Here is a 27,175-nt window from a genome sequence, read left to right on the forward strand (position 1 = left end):
GCCCATGGGATAAACTAATTGGGGAACCCTGATGTATAGTCTTAACATACATACATGACATACTCATTCAAGCCAGGATGGTAGCTTTTATTATGTCAGACTCTTGACTGTCTTGTCGGAGTCTTGCTCAAGGACCCGCTGACCTTGTAGATCCAGGACGCTGCATCTACAAGCAGTATTTGCAGCTTCTACTTACACCAAAAAGATGTCATAACAGCTGATCTACAAGCTCTCAGCGTGCAGCGTGTCATGAGCTTGTAGATCTACATACAGTAGGGCTTAAAGGATTGAGCTTACATGACAAACAGGGCAAGTTAACAGAAGCACGACTAAGTTTAATTCAAACGGTAAAGTTAAATGTATTAGATTTTGGGCAGAAACCTTGTATCTCCATATTTTATATATATTTTTTGCAAACTAATGGCCCTACATACAATGGGGTCGTGCAAAAGTAGAAGAAATGTATACACTTTTATTTAACATTTAAAAAAGGAACTGTTTTGGACATGAATTTTCCACCAGACATTCTATATTAAAGAGCATTATGGGTGAAAATGAGCTCCTCGAACATATTCCAAAACATGATCTTTGAATTTGTACGCTAAAACGATGGTGGGTATCCATAATGGTGCACTAAAACAAATAGATGAGCGGGCGTCCTCTCTGCCGCTCAAAGAGCACAAACCACTCCCTTTGTGTTTTTAAACGTAATAATAGGTCAATAAACAAATACTATAGTATTTAACAGCATAGTATTTATGATGAACATAAATACTATGCTGTTAGTCATGTACTAACAATACTTTTGGGGCAATACAAGAGACATACTTTTGGAGTCAACCTTTCTGTTGCTTTTCTCATGTAGTTCCTTTGCTTCCTTCTAGTTGCCTTTAGGGGGCAGTGTTTAACACCTTGAGTGTGAGGGGGCACTGCATATAGAGGTATTCTAATAATGATGTTATTAATATTGTGGGAAGAGGTTGACGGTAAGGTAAGCAAGCAGACAGACAGAAGCTGCTACTCTGCTGTGTTTTGTGCCATAAGTGCTTGTTGTGTGTTGGTTGTGCGTTTGAGCACATTTCTCTCCTGCACAAGGGTGTGTGTGTGTGTTGGTGCCTACATGTTCTGTCATGGCTGTGTGCTTGTGTGCGTGCATGTATTGATGTTTAAACTATTTGTGTCCCACAGTCCACCTTTTTAATTTCTGTGTAAACTATAACTGGATATGTAACGGTCAGTAATGCCTCCATCTTGTCTGGTTTTCTCCCGTGCTTAATTTATACTCCATCGCACAACAGAATAGAAGATATGCAAGCTCACAGTGTGTCGCGTCATGACATGCTGTGATCTTGTACATCTATTTTCTGCATATGACAGTATCAATCAGGCATCAGTGTCCTTAAAGGGCCAGTTCACCTCTGGGACAACCATATCTTATTTTATTGTTTGGGACACGATCAACACAATCCTGAGTTATTTTTTGTGTTCAATCTGTGTTTTGAGATATTTTGGTATTTCAGCATGAATGATGATGCATTTTGCATCATATGAGCCATCTTGCTGCATCATATGATGCAAAATGCATCATCGTTCATGCTGAAATACTAAAATATCTCAAAACTCAGATTGAACACAAAAAATAACACAGGATTGTGTTGATCGTGTCTCAAACAACAATAAAATAAGATCTGGTTGCCCCAGAGGTGAACTGGCCCTAATGACTGGAATGAACAACATTCTCTCCATGTTTAGAACATTGATTCTCAACCTTTTTCGTTTCGAAAGGTTAAGTGGTCAGATGGGTGGGCTGTGTGCAAATGTTTTCAGAGCATGTTTATGTTAATGATCAATCAATTGATTGTGTTCTGACTTGGATCAATGGAACTAATAGTGTAATTTCACTTCCTTTTCAAGGTTTTAAAGATAAAAATACCATGTATTTTACAATATTTTACGTAATTTTAATTATTTTAATCATTAATATTACGTTTTATCATTGAACTCTTAAATTATTTAGAGCCCACTTGCAAAACCCTCACAAGTCGTGGCCCATAGGTTGAGAATCACTGGTTTATAATGAGGAATGGACACCAACCAGGGTGTAAAGTTTTAAAATTGATGATGATGCTATTTTGCTTTGAGAACCACTGAGCAAGTTGTGAGCTAATGTTGTTCACCTGGTATCCAAGGACTGAAAGGGTCCCTGGTTAGAACACTACAATGAAAACCATCCCTGACACTGTGCCTGGTAGTCTGCTGTACTGCTGGTTTTCTATCCTAATGGCACTCACTGTTGGTTTTCTATCCTACCAGGACCTCTAGTACTGCTGGTTTTATATCCTACCAGGACCTCAGGCCTAACTACTCCGTAAGACCTGTGATACCAGTTGAATATCAGCAGCTTATTGCTATCAGATTGTGGCACAGGGCTGTTGTGTGTCCGTCCTCTGCTTGACTTCCAGTTTGACACTTTTAACTGGTAACATTTGAGACACGTCCCTCTGTTGCATCTACACATTCTCACTCCCAGATCGTGATTATGGACCCAACTACTCATAGGTTGACAAAGCAAAAACATTTTAAACAAGACAGTTGCCTCAACGCTGTTCAATACCAATATAATTCAAAATCATGTCTTGGGGTGACAGCAAAGCCTGTCGTGTCAAACGTCGTGACGCTTGGTCGGATGTTCCGTTGTAGGACCTGGATGTGAGAATGCGTTGGGTCTTGCCAGTCACAACGTACAATGCATTGCTAAAGCTATACGTGCATTATGAGTCTTGATGACCAGGTAGACTGGGTCTAAATGAGTCCCTGATCAGAACGCAAACCAGCAGCAGTCTGAATGTTCTCTGTGTGATGATCGGGTTCAATGTTGCTGCTTCCCACCGGCTTGTTTACTAAACTTAAACGTCAGACTGTGCACCTTTTAAACCAAAGCAAAACATTACAACCAAATAATGCCTGACCAGATCACGATTGGAGCTGAAAACGTTGCTTTGAGGATGGGGTGACGGGCACACAGAGGGACTGGACCACTTCACTCTTCTCCTAGGCCAAGACGGATTTAAGCAAACTAAACTCGATTCTCTGCCTCACCTCTGGGATACAAAGAGTTAAACACCATATCTGGTGCGTGTGTGTGTGTGTGTGTGTGCATGCAGTCATAGGGCTATGAAGAGCCAAAAAGAACCTTGAAATTAATTCTGCTGTTATGAATTCAGATGAGACAAAACTTTTATTTAATCCCTAATGGGAACATTGGTTGTTTTTTAAGTAAAGTACTTATCTTTAGTGTGCTACATTTAAGTACTTTTAACTCCTGAAATGACCAGGTCATCGTTGTCTAAATCTGTCTTCTCTCCTCTAGAATCCTACCTTTAGTACGTAGGAAGGATTGAATCCTTAATTTATACAAGTAGCCGACGTGCAAACTTACGAGTTGCATGGCGACGTGTCGTGAGCCTACTTTCGATGCGCAACACCGATGCGCAACTACAGTATAAATGAGGCTTAAACAGGAGAGAATCACAAGCACTGGCATTAATACGAAGCTTATATTAACTGCTGGTGTACGTCTGTATATAGCTGAGAGAAATAAAAGATTGTAATATTGATGAGAAAAGTACTTTATTTCAGAATACAAATGGGACGTTGCTGTCTGGCATTTTGTATTTAAATGATTTATTTTTCTAAATCTTTAAGTTGTTGGTAGCAGAGTCGGAGCGCCCCCCGCTGGGCGCTCTGGCCACCGCAGGAAGAGGACAGAGTCGTTACAACAGAGCTGTTTATATTCAATAAAAATGATTTATAAAACACAACGCTTCCGCCTGTTTTATTTGACACATTCTTGAACATTTTTATTTCTATCATATTATGAAAAATGTCAGTTTTACAAAACAAAACGTTATTTGTTAAGGTTAAAGCTTTATTAAACACTAGCCTATACAGCAGTGTTTCTGAACCTTGTTGGGGGGCCAGTGTCCCCTATCCAATATTCAGGTCCTTTTTTACTACACCAAAAATGAAATGTAAGCTTTATTTCTATTATCTGTCTCTTATAAAACACCAAATATCTGATTTTACATTAAACTGTTCATGTGTGGTTATTATGTAATTATTAGCCTACTTCCCAGGGAGACAAACGCCTGTTACTTTTATACATACAATTGTATATGGATGTGTCAGGCTGGTGGTCACATGAGACCCATTATGACCAGTATCATGCTTAGTCAAGATACTAACCATGATATGGAGACACGCAATGAAATGAAGAAAATACGTGTTTTTATTTTTCTTATACATTTTATTTAAGTGAACAGGAATGCTAGGGTTCAACATGGTTAAGCGTGTGTGTGTGTATAAGTGTATTATAATCAGCGTTGTATAATTATTGTGTTGTATTGTCCTGTGTGGACACATGTATTCTGCCTACTGATACTTATTCCAATGGTCAGTTTGCTGAGTGTGTGTGTGTGTGTGTGTGTGTGAGAGAGAGAGAGAGAGAGAATTGCAGCTTCTTTCAGTGAGATAAAAAGATTACATTAACTGGCAGTTTGAATAGATTAGACCTGTGTGTGAGTGTTTATTTACGTGTGAATAGAGAAGCTGTGTGTGTGTGTGTGTGTGTGTGTGTGTGTGTGTGTGTGTGTGTGTGTGTGTGTGTGTGTCCATTGTGTTACTGTATGTGTGTTGTGGGTGTGCATTGTGCATCAGGTTGAATGCATAACCCCCCCCCCCCCTTAGTGGAGAAAAAGGAGAAAAGCTTCTGGGAACCCAGATTAGGTTGAACGTTGCATTTTATTACTAGTTTTAAGTGGTATTACAGAAGTGTGTGTGTGTGTGTGTGTGTGTGTGTGTGTCTAAGCACTGACAGACTTGATCAGAGCTTCGATGGCGTCTTTGGGTCCGAGGAGTCTCAGGAGAGACCTGAAGGACTGTGGAGCTTCTTCCACTAAACTGGAAGACATCTGGACCGCTGAGGACACACACGCGCACACACGCACACGCACGCACACACACACACACACACACACACACACACACACACACACACACACACACACACACACACACACACACACACACACACACACACACACACACACACACACACACACACACACACACACACACACACACACACACCGACAGTTAGCTTATTTATGTCATTAGTCAGTTAAGTCAAATATGCTTCACTAAACTACATTTTATTTTGTCATATCACATGACTTCGTGCCATGATATATCATGTGATATACAGCATGTGACATCATTCTTTGTAAAATGGTAAATGGTGCCTTATATTGCGCCTTCATCCAAAGCGCTTTTTTGGTTGTGCATTACATTCACCCATTCACACACCGATGGCAGAGGAAACCATGCAAGGCACCAACCTGCTCATCGGGAGCAATTAGGGGTTCAGAGTCTTGCTCAAGGACACTTCGACATTACTCTGGGGGAACCTCACGGTTCCCAAGGGTCCACTCTACCTCCGCCTGAACCACTGCTGCCCCCTTGTCATGTGATATATGTGATGATATTATCGTTTGACAAATATGACTTCAAAGTGACAATGTGTCATTGTCATTGGACATCATGTGAGACCTGTGATTAGATGTACTATGTCTGTGACATACTGTATTCCTGTGATTCTCAATCGTTTCTGGATCAGGACCCGCACTTGAACATCTCAGAATTTTCAGAGCATGTTTTAGTGTTTTATAGGCGTCATTAATTATGTCATTTTGAGGCTTTCAGTGACCAGGTACGAGCTGCGATCGCTTTCTGGCAGGACGAAATCTGCATTTTATGCAGATTCTTTTACAGATATAACCACTGGTATATTGCTCTGATTGGTTCAATATTGGTTGATTTGTTTGAAAGATAACCCACAAGAAGGAAACCAAGCCAATGTGATGCAGAGGTCAGAATCACTGCTGTATTTGATGTAATTTGACTTAATGTGATATCACATAATGTGTGATTACTGTAATTCGTTCACAGTATTTTAATGTTAATCCATCAGCACACCAGTATCAAGGACTAGGAGAGTCTCTTTTCCCAGGTGTTTGGCCCAGGTGGACAGGGTTTTGAGGTTAGGTTTAGGCATACTTTCTGTGAGGTTGGGGTTGGGGTTAGGCATGGGCGTTCATGAAGCTTTAGGGCAGGGGTGGGCAACTTTGATGATGGAGAGGGTAGAGTTCTCAACAGGCCTGAAAATTAAGGCCCAGCCCTAACTGGGCAGGCCCGAGGCCCTACCCGGCCCTACTAGTTAGCATACATTTTAGGCCCTACCTGGCCCGAAAACGCCGGGTCGGTGCTATCATATACTAATAGTAATAAAATAATGAAAACAAATATTTCATTTTTTCATTGAGCCCGAGGCCCTACCCGGCCCAACTAATTAGCTTACATTTTAGGCTCTACCCTACCCTAAATGTCGGTCGGGTTCGGGTATGGTCGGGTTCGGGCAAAATTTGAGAACTCTAGGAGAGGGCCACTATATTTTCACACTCACGCCAGAGGGCCACAATGCATGTACCTGTACAGCCAAAAATAGCAAAAACAGACAATCTCAAAGCACAGACAATCTCAAAGCAGACGAAGCTCAAAACGCGTTGCAGTGCGACCTGGGCGACACACCAATGAAAGAGGGAGTCCCATGAAGGAACCAAACATCTTACCTTTCTCTGGGACCTTGGTCAGCAGCTCAATCTTAGGAGTCACCTGACCCTCTCTGGACACGCCCACTGACCAATGAATGAACAGCACACAGCTAGAGGAGACACAACACCGGCCAATGAATGTACAGCACACAGCTAGAGGAGACACAACACCGGCCAATAAATGTACAGCACACAGCTAGAGGAAAAACAACACTGGCCAATGAATGAACAGCACACGGCTAGAGGAGAGGCGTAATAGTGGACGTTAGCGGCATTCAGGAAAGCGCCGCCTTTCCTGCTCTCTCATTGGCTGAATGCAAGACTGAGAAAACAAGGAAGCTGCCATTACTTTTCCAACAACTGCATCGGAGGCGCGCATGCAGTCTCAAGCCACGAGACGCACCACCGAGCGAGGTAAAGCCAGTGAGTTACCGTTAGGGCTGCACGATATATCTTTATCGTATCGTTATCTCGATATGAACTCGCGCGATGTGCATATCGCAAAAGTCAACGATGTTGACGATATCAAATTTCCCCAGCATGTACCGCTCAGCCAATGAAAATTATAGGTGTCGAATTTAGCGCGCTATTAACAAGTTAACTCAAAATCCTTTTAATGCCGATATTTTTTTTTACGTGTGATTAACGCAGTGATGTTGGAGCCTCGGTGCGCTCAAGAGTAAGGGTTACTTACGGTCACAGTACTGTCTGTGAGATGCGGCAAACAGCAGGGCTAGTCGTAGTCTAGTATGAGACCCCATAACTCAATGTATGAGACAGACAAAACGGCAGAGATTTTTGCAGCAGACAACCACAATCACAACTACAATATTACAGCTGACAGCGTCGGGCGCAGCAAAAAGCCTACCGATGTGCGTTGAAACGGCACATCTGTAGACAGCACACGCTCCCAAGAACAGGAGCGCTCCAACTTGTACACTAGTACTTAGTAGCCTACGTCCTTTATACAGTGCTCCCCAGACCCCCCGCATCAACACACTAACAGTGACCACCAAATGCATGCAACAACGGCCGGAGAACCCACATAGCAAACAGGTTTGGCCCAAATCCGGCTGAAATCCGGCAGGTCTGGCTGACTGGCTTGTGTGCCACACATCTCCAAGTTATCACAGTGTCTCTACATCATAATAACAGCCGGGTTTCTCACTTTCTCATAGTGAACTAGAGGGCCCAATAACACCAGTCCAGGGTGCCTCAATACTTTGATAATATTTAGAATGTATCAATATTACTTCAGTTAAACCACTTTAGACCCTCTAATGCAGGGGTGTCGAACTCATTTTGGGGTGAGGGCCGCATTGGATGAAAGGCGACTTGATGAGGGCCGCAACCAGTCGCGGATAGGATGGCATGCACACTTGCGCACATGTTCGCTCTGTTTTTCTTCCTGTCGTCTCAGCCACTGCTATAGCAGTATATCATTTTACAAATTGTGTTCATTATTAAGTAAAATAGCTACTTTCATTATTGGTATTACAGTTGCAGTTAGGTCCGAGAGATGCTATTTGTAGTTCATCATGTAGATGCTATTGAGTAGTTCATCCCCAAAATGACTTTTTTTTCTTTGATTACTCACGCCATGGAGACTTGAGTTCAATAATATATTTTTATTTTATTCGTTGCATTACTAAGACAAAAATGTGATAATAGTACACTTCCCCCCATTGATTCCGTATGTGGACCCAAATGCATTTGGGTCCCCATCCGGAATCAATAGGCATGCATTTATTGTAATCAAATTTCTGTTTTAAGAATGAGTCTACATTGGCTCCGTGGCATTTTGGGGGTGAACTACTCCTTTAAGAAGTGCCAATAAGAATAAACCATTTGATAATAGAATAATTCAATTCCTGATAGTCTCTGCTATAATTTGTAAATGGCTAAAAAATATATTATTGATGCAGGACAATAATTATTTTTATTGTATTTTATAATAAAAAGAATACAATTAATGAACAATAATGGCATATTCAGAAAATATCTGAATAATATTTTGTTTACATTTTATTATTATTATATTTTTTAAATAAGTTATTTTATTAACAACATTAATTTCCATGTCTAATATGTGTAATCTTTGAGTACAGTTCGAATATTGTAGGTATGTTCAGGTATTATTTATAGCCAGACACCCCACCCCATTCCTAGCAATGCTGTCATCTTCAGAGAGAGAGAGAGCTGGTCACTTAACATTCCAATCAATCAACTCAATCACTGCCAGCTGGTGGGAGAAACCTAGCCTGCAGTGAGCAGGCGTTAGGTTAATTCTTAAAACAATCATAACTCTTGACAGGAATGGGCTAGAGACTTACTTTTTTTTGGGGGGGGGGGGGGGGGGCCTGGATCATCTCCGGCCCGCGGGCCGTATGTTTGACATCCCTGCTCTAATGCCTCATGTTTGCTTTGTAAAACACCCCTGAGTTGCACTGTACTTGAGTTATTTTTCCATACGCCAACTCTCTTCACCAAAACTAGCCGATCTACAAGCTCTTGTAGCATCTTGTAGTGAGCTTGTAAATCTGCTACTTTTGGTGAATATCCCCTTAGATTAGGGATGCTGGGGTTTAGTGATTGAATGCCCACACACTCAAAAGTGTGCAAAATCATGTTCTTTATTTTCAGTTAAATAAAGTGCAAGCTTTTGGTCATAGACCTTCTTCAGGCATGCAGCACCTCGATGAGCGGTGGTCCTTTCACTATTAATCTGTCCTAATGGAAGCAGATATTTTCTCAAGTTATAATGTTTGTTAGGCCTATTATGGACAGTATTTAACCTGACTGCCGCCAGATAGGTGGCAGCAGTGCGTACCGGTACGCACTGCTGCCACCTATCTGGCGGCAGTCAGGTTAGACAGTATTTGTTATTATTTCAAATAATAGTAAATATGCTGCATTTGCATAAAGCAAGTATTTGTCTACTCCCATGTTGATATGAGTATTAATATCTGTTTAAGGTAGATTTAGAACAGATACAAAATATGCGATTAATTTGCGATTAATCGCGCAATTAACTACGAACAATCATGCGATTAATCTGATTAAATATTTTAATCGACTGACGGCTCTAGTTTTCATATGAGTTCACTCAAAGTGCTTCAAAGTGACTACTGGCTAATCACAGCATGTCTTTTCCGACAAATGTAATATAGGAGAGAAGAGGAAGTGACATTACTTACCCAGGAAGTTGAGGGTGGTTTATAGTCATGACCTCTGACCTACAGCCTCCAGGAAACGATACAACAGACGGATACTTCTCCTGGAGAGAGAGAGATGGGGGGGGGGGGGGGGGGGGGGGTATGTTATGTTATTGAACATACTGTAGAAACATCTGTCTGTCTGTCTGTCCAGTCACATCCAGTATATGCGGAATATCAGTGCATCACAATCACTCTCACGCAAACACATACACACGTTAGAAGGTTCCCTCTTGTGTCCTTGAGCAAGACAATGAACCCCTATTAAGTCTGTGTCCCATCTTTTTCCAGTGCCAGCGTACATGCTTTGCATTGTTTTCAATGGGAGCTCTGCATTTTTAGGCTAGGCTAGAAACAGCAGCATTGTGACGCAGTGCTGAGCATCTATTCTGCACTGCGTGTTCACGTTTGTTGTCACGCTGGGCGGCGTGGGGGCCCACAGTTCAAATATTTTCTACTCTGGGATTTTTGGAGAGCGCCTTGCATTTTCAGCTTGGGCAGAAGAAAAAAGAAAATACTTTGGTGCAGACACAGCCTAACTGCTCCTGATGAGCAGGTTGGTGCCTTGCATGGTTTCCTCTACCTCCAGTGAATGAATGTGTGTGAATGGGTGAAATGTAATGCACGAACGCAGCGCCTCACACAATTTCTCCTCACATTATCGCAATGCAGCAGCAGAGTGGCAGATATAAGCGAGCTGGTTTTTCCGTTTTCCGTTGTTGTAATCTCAGCAGCCCTCTGTGTTCTCAGAGAATTAAATAAAGGTTGAAATGAAAATGAAAACTTGCAGTGGTGACGACACGGTTGTAACATGTCTGAGGAGACATTATAAACGGTGGTCTTGCCACAGGCTCAGCTGTCCAATGCATGTGATGTTGCTTTTCTATCATGCTGTGATTCCGAGTATTTTCCGTTATGCAATTTGTGTTTGGTTTGGTAATTTGACGGTGAGGTCCAAAGCACGAATCAATAGACACATTGCATTGAAAGTGATGGGTGTGAGGGAGCACCCCACCCTTCAAACAATCTTTGAGGAAACTGTAATTAGGACAGGGGCGTCAATTGGGTATGGCAGGGGTATGCAGCTGCCATACCCTGGGTCCGGGGGGGAAAATAAAAGTTCCTTTTAAATATAAATCCATGAATGTCTCTTTGTCTATCTGGTTATTATGTTGTTAAATTACAGTAAAATAACTACAAATGCAAAATGTAACAAAATGGTCACTTTAACTATTCTCCACACTTCTCCCCATCTTGACAAAATGGTATATTCCCAGGTTCCGCAGGTCAGATGCACAGGTGCAATACATTATTGTTAATTGTGGCATGTTTACTAACATGCTAAGTTTAGCTGCACTTGAAAAACCATTCCAGGCTGCCATATCCAGCCCAAAAAACCTTAGAAACCTGCGTAAAAAACTGACAAGTTTTTTTTTTTTTCATTTTTTTTCAGACATTGTGAAAATAGCCGATCTTGCTCACAACACCTCGCAGCGCGAGGCGTTGTGAGCATGTAGATCTGCTATTTTCACAATAGGACCGTGTTATCCAAAATGTAATGCCTATTGTCCATGAGGACTCCCATCTTTGCCATACCCTAGCTTTTGCTGAACTGACGCCACTGAATTAGGAAAGCTAAGAATATAATTGCCGACCCCTCCCATGTCCTGTATTCAGAATACAAACTGCTACCCTCTGGCAGACGTTACAAAGTCCCATTGAAAAACAAGAAAAGATAGATACAAATACTCATTTATTCCCATATTTGTTAACTCTGGTAAACTCAGGCCTGTAGTGGGGTGTGGTGACTCTATAATGTACCGTAGTGTAATGTAATGTAATGTGTGCACTTGAACTGTATGTCAGCAATGTGTGTTTTGCACTATTCTTTTGAATTATTCTTACTGTTTGTCTTGTTGTATGTTATGTAGCAGCCTGCATGTCCAAGACAAATTTCCCTCGGGACCGAATATAATGATGTTGAATCTCGAATCTTGCACCACAGGTTGTTTGGACCGGTCACCGTGCCAACAGTCCTCTCATTCACGTTGCGAGGCGCTGTTCCAGATGAAAATCAAACCTGAAAAACCTCGGACCGGCCCCCGACCGTCCTATGAGCAAATCGGGAGGGTTAAGGTTGGATCTTCGAACAGCTCACATTAGAGCAGGGGTTCTCAGGCTGTGGGTCGGGACCGAGGGGGGTCCCCAAATTATTTTGGGAAGTCCTCAGATGATTAACTTTGCATTGTTGTTTTTCTCACTCAACAGTAAACAAACCAACATAACGTTTAAGTGTATAGAGGGCATACCTTATGCACATTTCCCAAATTGTCAATTTAAGGACTTTTTAATTCCTCTAAAATAAATGGCAAATAAAACATTGGAAAAATTGTAAAATATTAGAGGCAGAAATTGTGAAAATAGCAGATCTGCATGCTCACAGCGGACGTTGCGAGACGCTATGATCTGCTATGCAGATCTGCTATTTTCACAACAGAACCAGGTTATACAAAATGTAATACCTCAACTCTTAGTGCTCGTCAGTGTGGGGGGTCCCCAGTTAAAATACCTGGGGCGGGGAACGCCCTTCGTTCAAAGCAAGCTTGAAACCCCCTCCAAAAGACCTTCTAAGTGGTTTAAATAGAAGACTGAAGACACCAAGTAACAAATAAATACAACTTCTCTTCTCTCTCTCCTTCTTTTGTTCTCTCTCTCTGTTCTTCAACACTAAGTGACAAGACCCCACTCACAGAGAGATGGTGTTTACATGCTCATAATGAGTAGAAGATGTAACCCTTCTCTCTTTCTTCTCCTCTAAAAGACAATCTTAGAGACATTGTTTCCAGACCTTCAACTCGTTCCCTGCCTTGAGTATTCTCTTTCTCTCTCTCTCTCTCTCTCTTTATTCCTCCTCTCTTCTCTTTCATTCTCTCTCTCTTAACCACTATCAAATCCTGTTTCCATCAGCCTGCTGGACATGCACACAGTCATGCACGCGCGTGCACACACACACACACACACACACACGCACACACACGCGCACACACACACACGCACACGCACACGCACACACACACACACACACACACACACACACACACACACACACACACACACACACACACACAAACTATCAGTCTCTTCAGAGATAACAGGAGGAGAGTTCCTGCAGCCTGACGAATAGTTGCTGGTAAAGTAACTATTCTGTGTGTGTGTGTGTGTGTGTGTGTGTGTGTGTGTGTGTGTGTGTGTGTGTGTGTGCGTGCATGCGCGTGTGTGCGTGTGTGTGTGTGTGTGTGTGCGCTCACGCCAGTCTGTCAGTTTATAGGTCTGACGGTGTGTAAGTGGTTACAACAGTGTTATAAAGCTCGTTGTCTAAGGAGATGTTCTACCCAACATACTGCAGATGCTTGATCCTCTACCCAAGACCAACCATACAACGCTCTGTTCTGTTTCTGAGAGAAGAAAAGAGGAGAGGAGAGGACAGGACAGGACAGGAGAGGAAGATGAGAGGAGAGGAAAAGGGCAGGGGAGGAATGGGGAGGTAACATCCAGTATGTTGTATCACTTGGTCTGATGATGTCAGGTGAATCACAAAATCCACTCCTCCCCAGATCAGAGTGTGTGTGTGTGTGTGTGTGTGTGTGTGTGCGCGCGCGTGCGTGCACGACTGTGCATGCACGTACAGCATGTGTGTGTGAGTGTTGAGACTCTCCATCTGAGCCCGTTCATCCAGAATATTTTCCTCTGTGGTTTTATTTTCTTCCTTTTCACTGGAGCATTTTCAGTCCCTCCCTCTCGTTCTGCTTGCTCTCCTTCCCCCCTCCCCTCTTTCTCTCTCCCTCCCTCTCTCTCTCCCCCCCTCTCTCCCCCTCTCTCCCTCTGTATATCTCTCTCCCTCTTCTGTGGTATTTCCTGTCAACTCACCCCTCACCTACACTCTTAGAAAACATGCTCCTGCAAACCTGTGCATGTGTGTGTGTGCACACTCTATTCTGGACACATGGCCTGGCTTTGCTTCTCATAAATTAGTATTTTATACTGTTACACTGCACTCACACACAGCGAGAGGTTAACCGTTGATCCTCCTCCCACAATGCACCACTGTATTATTATTTACTCTGATGTCCTGAAGTGCTGCAGCTATGTAATGACAGACCACTACACTGCCATTAGGTGTGACACACACACACACACACACACACACACACACACACACACACACACACACACACACACACACACACACACACACACACACACACACACACACACACACACACACACAGTCCATGTGTCTATATATATATGAGGGCAACAGCAGGCCGACCATCCTTTCTGTCTTTAGGAGCTCACCTGTGCAGGTAAACTGTCCTCTGTGTGTGTGTGTGTGTGTGTGTGTGTGTGTGTGTGATCCAGGCTGGTTACTTTGCAGTGTTTTGCTTGCTCAAGGACACAAGCGCGGTTACAACAGGATTTGAACCTGGGATATTTGGGTTGCATGACCTCAGCTCACCTGGAACGCTATTATTGGACACATCCGACCGTTTTTGACTGCACGTTGTTCACCTGTAGGACACCGGGAGCGCTGTGGTAACTGGCTGGTCCAGAAACTGTTTCTTTTTGTATACTACTACTCATTCTGCGTCCAATGTAAGATTCAATAGGAGTGTAAACTGATTAAATTGGTGTACAAATTGTATAGGCCTATAATTTTGGATGGGGGTGTAGGGATTGAATAATTGGCATTATTCCCAGCTGCAGGCTGCAGCCATATATTGCACATAAACATAGATTAGTTGTTCTCAAACAATTGTAATTTCAAGGACCCCCATAAATGGAACCAAATCCATTTGTACATTGCCAAGAGTTACAGACCTGCAGGGGTCAATTTGGAACCCCCTCAAGGAACCCTGGAAAACTTTGAGAAGAAACCTGACATATTCCCATTAAAACCAGGAAAGAATCTATTTGATTACAGATTGATTGACAAAATGACAATTTAGCTTTCAGTTATTACACACTAAAGCAGTTCTGTACTTGTGTAGGTGGATTATGGTGTGTTTCTAAGCAGTAATTGAATGTCATTGTGTCATTTTGGGTGAGGTTGGATGAGGAGAGCCAGTAGATTGTTAACTTTCAATGGATATCATTGTAGAACCTTGGCTTTAACAGGAGATATTATTGGAGGATAATATAACTAATGTCTTGTTTGCTAGATATCATTTGTTAATCCAGGAGGTTGTTTGTTGACCCACAAAGCAAATGCTAAACTATTGTAATGAGGTGGCCTGTGTGGTGTGTGTGTGTGTGTGTGTGTGTGTGTGTGTGTGTGTGTGTGTGTGTGTGTGTGTGTGTGTGTGTGTGTGTGTGTGTGTGTGTGCGTGCGTGCGTGTGTGTGTCTCTCTGCCCATAAAGACTCAATACACTATATCATCGTATAGCAACGCAACACAATGTTAATGGTTACGGAGATCAATTATTCATTAATACATTCATTGTAATTACATGACATTTCAAGTACATAGATAAAATATAGCACTTTTTATCCAAAGCGCTTTACATTCACCCATTCACACACACATTCATACACCGATGGCAGAGGAAACCATGCAAGGCACCAACCTGCACATCGAGCTTAATTAGGGGTTCAGAGTCTTGCTCAAGGACACTTCAACACTAACTCTGGGGGAGCCCGGGATCGAAATGAGAACCTCACGGTTCCCATCCGGCCACTCACTTTTAATATGAAATTGTTACAGTATGCTACTCAACTATGCACACCTCTAATGATAAAATATAATGATGCTCCACAGTTCATCTCTTCATATTTCATTCCAGTTTTCAAGAACCAAATCCTGGTGAACAGGATCCCTATATTATTATTATTATTAGTTTAACCTTAGATGAAAACAAAAGGATCTATTTCAGAAGTTATATACAGGATACTACACAGGGGCTTCTACAATGTTAACACAGAAGATACGGAGGCCACTCTCTATCCTTGTGTTCAACAGAGACAAACAACACGGTCTGATAGTGAAACAGTGAGAAGTGTGTTGCTTATGCCATCATCACAGCTTCCCCAGTTCATTTCTGGCTGAAGACCTGTGTAGCAGGCACTCATTTGCCCTCTCCATGAAAAAAGCTAAAAACTACCAAACAAACCATCTTACAAAACAAAAAGCATCAAGGTAGTCCAGGCGTAAAGTCCCTGCCCACCACTGCAGAGATTAATTATCCACGCTGCATTCGGCTTGGCCGGGGCACTTCAGGGCAGTTAGGGGTTAAGTGTCTTGCTCAAGGACACCTTGACACATTTCAGGTGCTTCTGACCTCGGAAATTCTGCTTCCCAAGCGGGGTCTCAACTCAACTATGGCCCCTTTTTAGGGGCCATAGCTAGCTAGAAACTAAACAGTCGATCAAAACATAAACATCTCTTTTCTCATAAAAAATATTGTTGGTATATTAAACTTGTTCTCAAACTTCAGTACCCCCTTTCCATGATTTTTTTGTCCATAGTACCAACTTTATGTGACTAGATTTTACTTAGAAAACATCAAAAGCAAACCACAGCTAGAATGATACTATGAATGACTGATACGCCACCTTTAGACAAACATAACATTATAAATACTGTAAGTAAATTGAGAGAAAGAGTTACAATTAGTGCCTCCTGAACATTTCACTAAGTCCAGTTTGATATGTCAATATGTTCATAATAAACCAGCATAATAGCAAATACGTTTTGCTTTCTATTCGGTCCTTCCATTTTCCACTTTCTCTCACCGTCTGACCTTGTAGTACCTCTGCGTACCCCTAGGGGAATATGTACCCCAATTTTAGCAACAGCGTTGCTCAACTGTGTGAAATTGTGTCATATTGAATCTTAACCCTAGGCATGTCCTTTTTACAGGACATCAAATGTACTTCATAAAACCCACTATAGTCAGGAAACCACAGGCCCAAAAGCTCAAGGAATAGGGTTGAACCTGTGATGTCATGCACTACTTTCTATTTCTGTTTTATCTATTAGTTTGGTCGTTAAGGTCCACCGAATGAGAGACAAAACTGTGAAAAGTGACAAATGACTTTCCACAGTATTGTGGGGCCGAAATTTTGCCAAAGGAATGTTTTTCATGCAAAACAATTGATTGCAATGGATTCAGAATCATGAAAAACCCCTAGTTTGACCCCTAACATGCTACCTAAAGCACATTTCTTTCTTTTTTTAAATATTATTCTTTTCCTCTATAGTGAATGGGACAGTGAATATACAAATGTCCATATGTCCTTTGTTTCGCGATGTTTCCGACAGAGCAGGCCTCTCATTCTGTGGACCTTAATGACCAAACTAATAGATAAAACAGAAATAAAAGGTACGGCATGACATCACAGATCCTCTCACATTTTGGGTGCCTGGGTCCCCGGCTTTTAAGACCTCTGTGGAACAGTGCACAAAACAAAACACATCGATATGCCCGATATACGTGTCTAAATATGAGACTCTAGAATGAAACCCGTCTGATCTCTGTGGAGAAGTGGATCTGGGCGGTGCTGAGCTGAGCTGCAGTACAGGTGTGTTGTGTTGTGTTGTGCAGGTATGAGGTGGAGCGTGATCCTAGCTGGGGTGTGTCTGGTTCTGATGTTACCTGATGCCCACAGCAGGAACAACAGGAGGAGAGCAGGACAAGGTGAGAGCTCACCGTCACACCTTTTTAGACAGCATGTTTTTACAGGACAGCTGAGAGAGACAGCAGGGAAGCTGAGAGAGAGAGAGAGAGAGAGAGAGAGAGAGAGAGAGAGAGAGAGAGAGAGAGAGAGAGAGAGAGAGAGAGAGAATGTGTAGGAGAGACTGACAGATGAGATGACTACTATTCTTTCATAATTGCCAGATTCAAATTAAATGTTGTTGGAGTAAATCCACCGTTATTCATTTGTTGGGTAAAGCATTAAGTAAAACTATCAATTGAAAGCATGAATTAGGATTCCAAAGATGTATTTTTAGCTGATGTAAATGGCCCTTGTCCTTGTTTTGAAGCCTTTAATTTACAGGGAAATTATGTTTCCATAAGCTGTACTTCTACGACGGTTGTATTTATACCAGTGATGAGTGATTCAGCAATGTGTAACTCAGATCCTCTACTTTAATATGAAGAAGAAAAAAAAACTCCCCGTAAAATGTAAAAATGTTCAGTTACATGTAATTGATGCATTGAGAGACAACCTGCTAACTGACGAACTAATGTAATAACCCCTGTGTCCAACAGGCACCCAGACAAGACTCACTACAATACTCTAACATATATAGCTGCCGGAAGGCTAACTATAACATTAAGATTCAAATATTAACCGTAGATGGATGTGAGTGTGTGTGTGTGTGTGTGTGTGTGTGTGTGTGTGTGTGTGTGTGTGTGTGTGTGTGTGTGTGAGCATGTACATGTGCGTGTGCGTGTGCATGTGTTAGGTCATGGCAGACCCAGGGACCCCCGGTCCAAACCACTGAAGATCAGACTGGTTCCTGATCCAACCAGCCCAGGGAGACTGGGAGAGGTTGGACACCTGGAGAATCCAAACATCTCCAGCTACAATGTCATACCAGGTATGTACTGCACATTTTTGGACAGTGAGTTAAGGGCGTGCGTCCCTTCTGCCATACAATTCCGTGGTAGAGACCAGACCAGGCATGTGCACACATAGACATCAAAGGGGGCTTGAGCCCATGCCCTTTTATTCTGTAGTCTGTAAAAAGTGCCCTCTCCAGACCATGAATGCAGTTTTTACCATGGTGAAAGAAATGCAAATGCCCTCTATCCATGCCATACCTGAAGACAGCATTCAAGAGAATTGCCTTGTCCAAACTCTCCTGAACTTGAATGCTGCATCGTATGTTGAAATAATTGCCCTCTCTGTGTAGAAATCCATGCTGTATGCTACATCTCCATTATTGACTTGATTATATGCTTAGTTCAGTGGTATCGGGCACCGAAAATAGCCGACCTCCAAAAGGCCCTTTTAGAAATGTCAGTCCCTGCCTCTCTAACATCTAAGTCCCTGGTAGAGACGCACTGTAGAGCTCCCCTTCGCAGCACTGAGCTTTGCGTTCCAGCGCTCTCACCATCCAGCGTTTGAGCGATGCCAGCCGCTCCAACAACTGACCACTTGTGTATATCTATCCATATTTCCATGTATCTGTCTGTCCGTATCAGTACGGCCTCAAAAGCTGATATACCGCCGGGTGACCAACCTTCAAGTGGCACTGTTGAGCAGCCTTGAAGTGTTGAAGTGATACCGTGTACTATGGTATCCTATAGGCTAAGGCACCGCTCACTCCCACTAAGTGGGATTTTTCTTTGGAAAATAGTTTGACATTTGGAGACGAGTGACGCTAATATCAGTGATCCTCCTCGGCTGTGTGTGATAACACGGTCCTTTACTGCCTGACTTTGAATGGTTATTGTAACCATGAGAAGTCCATATTAACCGTTGGTTTTACATTTGAGGACAGTAACAGTTAGAAACTCTGGTCCTCAAAGTGGGGTCCAGGGACTCTCAGGGTTCTAATTTGCCCCTTACAAGTCTGTAACTCTGACAGTATACTAATGGAATTTGTTCGATTTGTAAATTGTATGCTGTCATACAAGTGGATTTTCATGCCATGTTTTTATACCCAGTAGCACTCTGAGATTCGCAAGAATGTAAAGTGCTTTATAAATAAAATGCATTATTATTATTATGATTATTATCATCATTAAATACAATAAATGCTCTGTGCGAGCTCTCTGGATATGATATCCAAACCACTCCTCTGCTCATAAAGCGCTGTCTGTGGACACGGCCCGTAAAGTTGATCTTAAAATGGGACATTGAGTTCAAGTTGCGCTTTTAATTGTACAGCGAGTTAAGCTTGGTCTTATAATGGGGCAGTGAGATTATATAACCCCTTTCCCCCCTTGCATGTAATGCATGTAATGTGTAATTTTGGTGTCCTGCGGGATTAGGAGCCAATTGTCCCATGCCAGTATGTTTCGTACCACCAATCTCACAGTTCCCTATACAGTGTGAGATTAACTGTTCTCCCACAGCTGCAGTGACAATGTAAACATCTTACTGGTACTGCCATGACTCTTATACAAAAGACCTTTGTTCTATTAACAATCTGTTCAGTGAACAAACTGTTCTAAATGAACAAAAGTCTTCATAAAACCAGTGTTTGGGTAAGAGATTTGCTGAAAGAAAACAGCTACAGTATGCATACTGGTGGAGAGAGCATGGGAGAGAGAGAGATAGAGAGAGAGAGTGTGTGCATGCATACATGTGTGTGTGTGTGTGTGTGTGTGTGTGTGTGCGTGTGTGTGTGTATGTGTGTGTGTGTGTGTGTGTGTGTGTGTGTGTGTGTGTGTGTGTGTGTGTGTGTGTGTGCGCGTGCATGTGTGTGCAGTGACGGCGAGGTTAGCTCAGGTTGTGAGCATTCTGGGTCCAGGGAGCATACATGGCACATGACTAACAGAGCATGTGTGTGTGACAACCAGGCTGCTTGCAACCAGTTTAACTGTTCAGTGTTGGTGTAACTAAGGTGCCGGCTACACGGAGCTGGATATTTCTGAAGCTAGACATTTTTTTGTGCTGTTGGGGCTTGCAGCCACACGAAGCTGGATATTTCGGCTGTGAAACTGGATATTTTTTAAACCGGATAAATAAGTGGAGAGATTGAAAAATATCCGATTCACTGGATCCGTGTAGACAGGGAACCCGGATATCTCTGAAGACTTTACTGTGTGTGTGCTTGTTAGACCTAGATATCTCTGTCGTGTGGACCTAGATATTTTTCTATGCGGATATCTGAAAAACCGGGATATATGAAATATCCAGCTCCGTGTGGACCTAGATATTTTTCTATGTGGATATCTGAAAAACCGGGATATATGAAATATCCAGCTCCGTGTAGCCATGGCCTAAGAGATTAGCTGAACAATATATTCTTTATTATTGCATACAGTATCCAACTATGATGCAATGAGAAACTCCTTTCAGTGCATTGTGCATGTAGGGAGTAGGCAAGAGAGAGAGAGAGAGAGAGAGAGAGGGGTAGCCGCCGTATCCACAGACAGCGTTTTATGAGCGGAAAGGCGGTTTTCATATTACAATTTACCATTTAGCAGAGCATCTGCATTTAGCAGATGCTCTTAATCCAGAGTGATTTACAATAAGCAAGGTAATACATCAATAGAGGGTATGCGCGTGACATCATCACCGTACCAGGAAGTTATGCGGGAACACCTACTGAGTGGCAAAAAACTACTTTTTGGCCTTGAAAGCCTATACATCCAAAAAGTAAAGTCCTATCTGATTGCTTTAAACAATGTTAAACAGCGTTAATCTCACTTTGCCACTCGATTTGCCATTCACTTTATGCATGCGCATACCCTCTATACATCAACACATCAAATGCATAGAAATAGTAATCTAAGAGAAAATGTAGGTAGACCAAGCACCTATTCAGTAAAATACTTTATAAAATAAAATAAAACATGTAAAACAAAAATCTAAATTAGCCTACATGTATGGTCATTGAGGGTAGGCAAGTGCTATGGGCTAGGGAAGTGGCGGAAGCTAGGGAGTCGAGTGAGTCTGCAGTTCTAGTTGCAATGGGGAGTTAATTCCACAGTTTGGGGGCCAGGAGGGCGAAGAGTCTAGTACGAGTGTATGGTTGTCCTGGGGTTTTTAGGGAGGGTTCTGTCAGCTTTAACTGTGTTAGCTGATCTGAGTGAACGGTTGAGGTTGTAGGGATCGATCTGGCTTTGAAAGTATGGAGGTGCCATACCTTTGGCTAATTTGAAGGCTTTTTTTTGTACTCTGTGTGGGCAGCAACCGGGAACATGATATCATGTCCATATCACCCACATGCCACGTTTAATGAGATCCGCAACGTTCAAACCGATCAACCAATGATGTGCTCAAATGTCCAGATGTATGTTATTATCACAAATAGTTTAGCTGAAACAAAGCATGCATGGGTCTTCTCATGTTTGTGGTAACGATTCAATGTTGGGTCACAGATTTGTTGTCAGACACAGTCAGGAGGATCATAAGAGCAGCGCTCCTCTCCAAAAATTGAACTGTTTCCAGCTTGAAGCGCCCAGGGTGCTGCACCAAAACACCTGGTGTCTGGAGCGTGATGCTCGAGCAGGAAGAGGAGCTTACAAGCAAGTCTTTACCATAGAAATGCATGGCAGACTGGCACTGACAGCCTGCCATATCTCATAGCTCTCTTTGGACACAGCCCCTTGAATCAGCCATCTGCGAGCCTGCAGATGGATAGTGTCTTAGGCGCGCATGCTTAAAGCATAGACTGTATAAAAGATATGGACAAAGCAAAGCCATTGGTTTCTATGCAGCGCAAATGACACAATATGGGTCCTTGGCATGGGTGTTGCCATCATAGATAGGGGCTTTTAAGCCGTGACATCATTTTGTAGGCAGAGGAGAACTCTGCCCCCAGAGCATTTTCTGTCCCTCGCAATTTCAACAGATCCGAGACAAAAATAACGACTAAAGTATCCTTAACACTTTCCTTTCAACAACAAAGAGAAGAAAAATGTGTAAATAGTAAAAATAGTAAAAAGATTCACGGAAACTGGGGGCAGAAATTCTCCTCTGCCTACAAAATGATGTCATACTTAACAGCCCCATTGGCTGCCAACGGTCACTTGCAACCGCAGGGATACATGGGAGAATGTGGTCGGAGCCTCCCGAAATACAGAACACAAAAGGAGAAAATGAATGGGATCCAATGGAGAACAATTCTTTTTGCAACCGGCCAGGGAGAAAACAGCGCAACTAGAGGCCAATCATAGTAAGTTTTAGTTCCGTATTGGGCTCATTTTAAATCGGCGGAACTCTCCCCCTGGCTTAAAGCCACCTCTCATGCGAGTGTTAAGTACTGCATCCATTATATTAAGTTAATGTGGGGGAACAGTCACATGACTTAACCGCTCATGAGGGAAACTTGGGAATGACTGTACCCTGCCTATGCTGGCAATTTGTGTCAGTTACACATCCAGCAATGTTGTGGTATTACAGTGGAAAAGCCATTAAAGTATGTATTTTAATTGGTAAGTAAGTTGAAGTTGGCTTTGGCACGTAATATTATGAAATAGTTTTTCATCAGTAATATCATCTGTGCATGGGTTGCCTTCAAATCCCTTTACGGTACTTACCTAGCCACATGAACACAAACAAGGCTTAACAACAACATGCAGACTAATCTGCCATGCGTTTCAAGTCACGACTCAGGCAGCAGTGGGTCATCAGAGGACAGACCCCACATGAAGCTCTGCTGGTCCCAGTAGAACCTTACCTCCAGCTTTCTGGAGACTGTCTCTCCTACACTAGTTGCGTTTCCATAAAGCCGTTTTTAAGGCTTTTGCGCATAAATCTTTTAATGGAAACACTTCAAAAGTTTTCGCAAAAAACATGTATGCGCTTGGAGGAGGTGGATTTTGAGGCTTTATCGAAAAAACAAAAAATGCACATCAGTGCATGGGCCAGCCAATAAAAGCGAATTAATGATGACGTTCTGGTCCATTGTCCTCCAAGTTAACACATTCCCCTGCAACTTAACGTCCATTGTATTAGCGTTAGGCTAGGCCACAAAACAAACCGTCTATGAACTCTGTGTGTAAATTCCTCCTTGCAAGCTGTAGCTCTTCACAGACTGTTGTGCAAAGACAACCTCCGACAGGACTTAAAACGAAGATTTGTTCAATGCAAAAATATAACACAAACTGTCTCAGTATCATGTTCAGTCTCTGTTTATGTGACTCTGTTTTAATGACACCCGCAGATGGAAACAGGCTAAATAAATTCCCTTTGTCTTTAATTCGCTTATTGTTTTCGAAACCTTATGGAAACACAACTACTGTCTCCCTCTCAGCTTTCCTGCTGTCTGTCTCCCCAACTACTGTCTCCCTCTCAGCTTTCCTGCTGTCTGTCTCCCCAACACTGTCTCCCTCTCAGCTTTTCTACGGCCTGTCTCTCCAACACTGTCTTCCTCTCAGTTTTCCTACGGTCTGTCTCTCCTACACGGTGTACCTCTCAGCTTTCCTACCGTCCGTCTCTCCGACATGGTCTCCATCTCAGCTTTCCTGCCGTCTGTCCCTCAGCTGTCCTACTAATAAGCACTATGCAGGTAAAGTGCAAGAGGAAGTGGGCAAGCCACATGAGCGAGAGAGTGACAGCACTGGTGACTGATGACATAGTGCAGCGTGAGCTCAGTGGGATTTGAAAGCACAGCCACATGTTCCACATCAGAGTGCAGCTCATTGTACTTCTAATGAGGAGGATTGTGCACAGAACCACAGGACGGAGCCGCCTCTTATCTGCTGTAGACTGCATGCGGCTGGAACTCCACCAGCAGCGGGAGAAGCAAAGCTTTGTTCAGACTGCAGCCAAATCCCATGGGTTTCTCAAAAGGCCGACTGTCCCGGCTGCACTTGTTATTTGCAGATCTGATCTGATGACGTAGTGATGCTCAACCTCTGTCGTACGGCACGACGGTGTTGCTTGACAGAGCAGTCGTGTTGTGAACTTTTAAAAATGCTATTTTCAGCGAGTGATACCTGTCTTTTGACTAAGTGTAAATCAGGCTTCTGTGTCCAAGTGCCCAGACTGAGATACATCTTCAGAAATCAAACCACTAGGAATGTGGTTCAAATCTGATTGGCAAAAATGTGTTTCTCTGCTGTTCAAATTCCAATCTTGAGGCTGCCAGTGTTAACATGGAGTCTATATGCATTAGTTCCTTTCCACTGTTGAACAAAGATGATTCCAATAACTCTTAAGGGTTTTATTAGTTGACATATGTCACTCAAATGACAGTATTGACTAATCTACACTTCATGGCACAAAGGTATTTCTTGCTGAAAAGATCAGAAGAAACAATTGATTTGTTTTGGGGTCTTGTTTGTGCCATATGCCAGATGTGTTTGTTTGTTATGGTTTCAAGTTGAAATCACGTTTGTTTCCTGTAGTTTAGACATTTTTGACATTATTTCTGTAATTAGATATCCACACGTTAACATTTGATTCTCTCTTAATCCTTACTACATAAAGCTGGGTGGTTGTCAAGGTGACCCCTGTGCGCATTTAGAATAAGTAAGGTCAGAGTGGCTTATTGTAGGTATCAACTAAGTAACAAGGGCATCTTTACAATACACCAGAGCCCTTGGGATTGCTGAGGTGGAGCTCCATGCCTACCATCAGCTCCCAGTACTTACAATACGACTTTAGCTGGTTCAAGGGTGACTGGGTGAGTGCTCTACTGACTGAGCTACGCGGGCATCACTAACAGAATGACATGTCGGCACTCAAAAGAATATTCACACAGTCTAGTTCTACTAGTAAGACGCCTCAGGGCGCCCTAAAGGGTGAGGTTGCACCATGTCTTGGCCATCTGGCCAGTGATGTATATCGGACCAATTACCCATATATCGAGACCCCTGGTACCCATATGGAGATCCATGTACTGTATGAAGATATGCTGTGAGAGCCCAAACATGCTTACTCAGTTATTCGTTATGTGAAAGTCCTATGATGTCTATGACATCTGACATCATACTCTTTTATGCCCATATTTTGAGATCCCTGTCTATAGAACCAGCCACACAGATATGAGATGTCTTGGCCATCTGTTTTGGCCATATATGGATTCTGTTAGTGTGGTATGTGGCCGATGTGGCCTCCATACATGGGCATTCCCATATGAAGTCCTGTTAGATATGGACTTAATATTGATAACATCAGGGAACTCCATATATGGGCATAAAAGAGATTCTGTTAGTGTGACATCACAGTGAAGCCAGAGCGTGATGTCAGAGCGGCAAACCGATTCTGTTAGAGTGTTTCCCCTGACATCACAGTGATGTCAGAGCATGATGTCAGAGCAGCAAACCCATAGATTGTAAAAAGGGGAACACGTACAGACGTCTAGATGGACGGAGTCAACATGTGCGTTTCACATACTAAACTGCGACCTTTCGTCGCAAGTACAGCACGGTTCTAAGGGTCTGTGTCTTTGACCGGAGGAGCACACTTTGGCTAGCATGTCCAGAAGCACTCCTTACCCATCAACAAAGTTATATTGATAAGTGACGGTCCTCTAAAAATCTTTTCTTCTACTCGAGGCCCATGGCACTCCACCAAAAACAGCACTCCAGCACTTCATGAGCTTTAAACCAATGTTAGGAGAATCTAGTTAGCTGACACATAAAGTAAACAATGATATACTGTATGATAACTACAGTAAGCATAAAAAATTATGTATATATTTTATATTCTTACTTTGCTGTGTGTACAGTATTTGTATTATCATAGCCAAGCTGATTCATGGCACGTTTAAACACACTAGAGCGGTAATAATGGAGTATGATTGGATATGTATGTTTTTCATTGATTGATTGATTGATTGATTGACTGAATACAACAGTACGGAGTTAAAAAGCTATTCTTAAAGGATAACACAAAAAAGCCCTGGGGGCTTGTTAACTATATGATAAGGGTTACATGTCTGTGCATTTGGGCATAAATCTCCATTTGACAGTGTCATTCTGTCGTTTGTTAATAGCAGAAATTGCATATCTAAAAGCTCACGTGTTGCATTGCAACGCGGCTTTTGAAAATGTTTCAAAATGTTCCCCTCGAATGACACCCCCCGAAACTTTGGCATTCCCTGAAAAGCGCTGTTTTTTTGGACACAGTTTTCCACCCAAAAGCGACAAACGTTGTGCTACTCGTGTCAGCGGTGTGAGTCAACGTCTGGTCTCTATTGTACAGTAATGTAATGACATGTGGCTGAGCCTTAAAGTGTTACGCTGACACACAGAAGTGTCTGTTAGAAGCTCCCGTAACAATACACACAATATTAATCAGAAGCAGCCTGAGCCTCTTTAAGCACCTGGTGGGTCCCTCTCAGTCCACAGGGTGTGTGTGTGTGTGATGGTAATCTCTGTTTCAGAGCTACAGTTTACTGGACAGGGAGGGGTTGTGTCTGTTTGTGTGCTAAAGTACAGAGCACACACACTTCACCTGATGACAGGCCTCCTCTGTCTGACTGTCTCACATGCACTGAGGCACTATGGGTAATTACAAACCCGAACGCCTCATCATTCTAGCTCCAGCTACACAATGCTCACCAAAGCATCGGAATATGTGACAAAAATCATGTGGCACACAAATTAAAGGGGTTGTAAGTGATATATACGCTGGTAGATAGCTCTATATTCCGAGTATAA

At 42.6% G+C, this 27,175-nt stretch overlaps 1 protein-coding gene across 1 annotated transcript in view; it reads right to left on the bottom strand.

The window, feature by feature from the left end:
- Nucleotides 1-4,862: 4,862 nt before the first annotated feature.
- Nucleotides 4,863-27,175, bottom strand: part of cenpp (centromere protein P) — a gene marked incomplete at both ends in the record, with an annotated part of 145,405 nt that continues 123,092 nt past the window's right edge. Inside the window, 3 exons of the mRNA XM_080728020.1 lie at nucleotides 4,863-4,978; nucleotides 6,687-6,778; nucleotides 9,866-9,945. Of these exons, the coding sequence (XP_080584146.1) occupies nucleotides 4,863-4,978; nucleotides 6,687-6,778; nucleotides 9,866-9,945 (288 nt within the window). The remainder of the gene's footprint in view (nucleotides 4,979-6,686; nucleotides 6,779-9,865; nucleotides 9,946-27,175) is intronic.

This window comes from Nannobrachium achirus (genome assembly GCF_963921795.1).
Source record: "Nannobrachium achirus genome assembly, chromosome: 6".
Classification (NCBI taxonomy): domain Eukaryota; kingdom Metazoa; phylum Chordata; class Actinopteri; order Myctophiformes; family Myctophidae; genus Nannobrachium; species Nannobrachium achirus.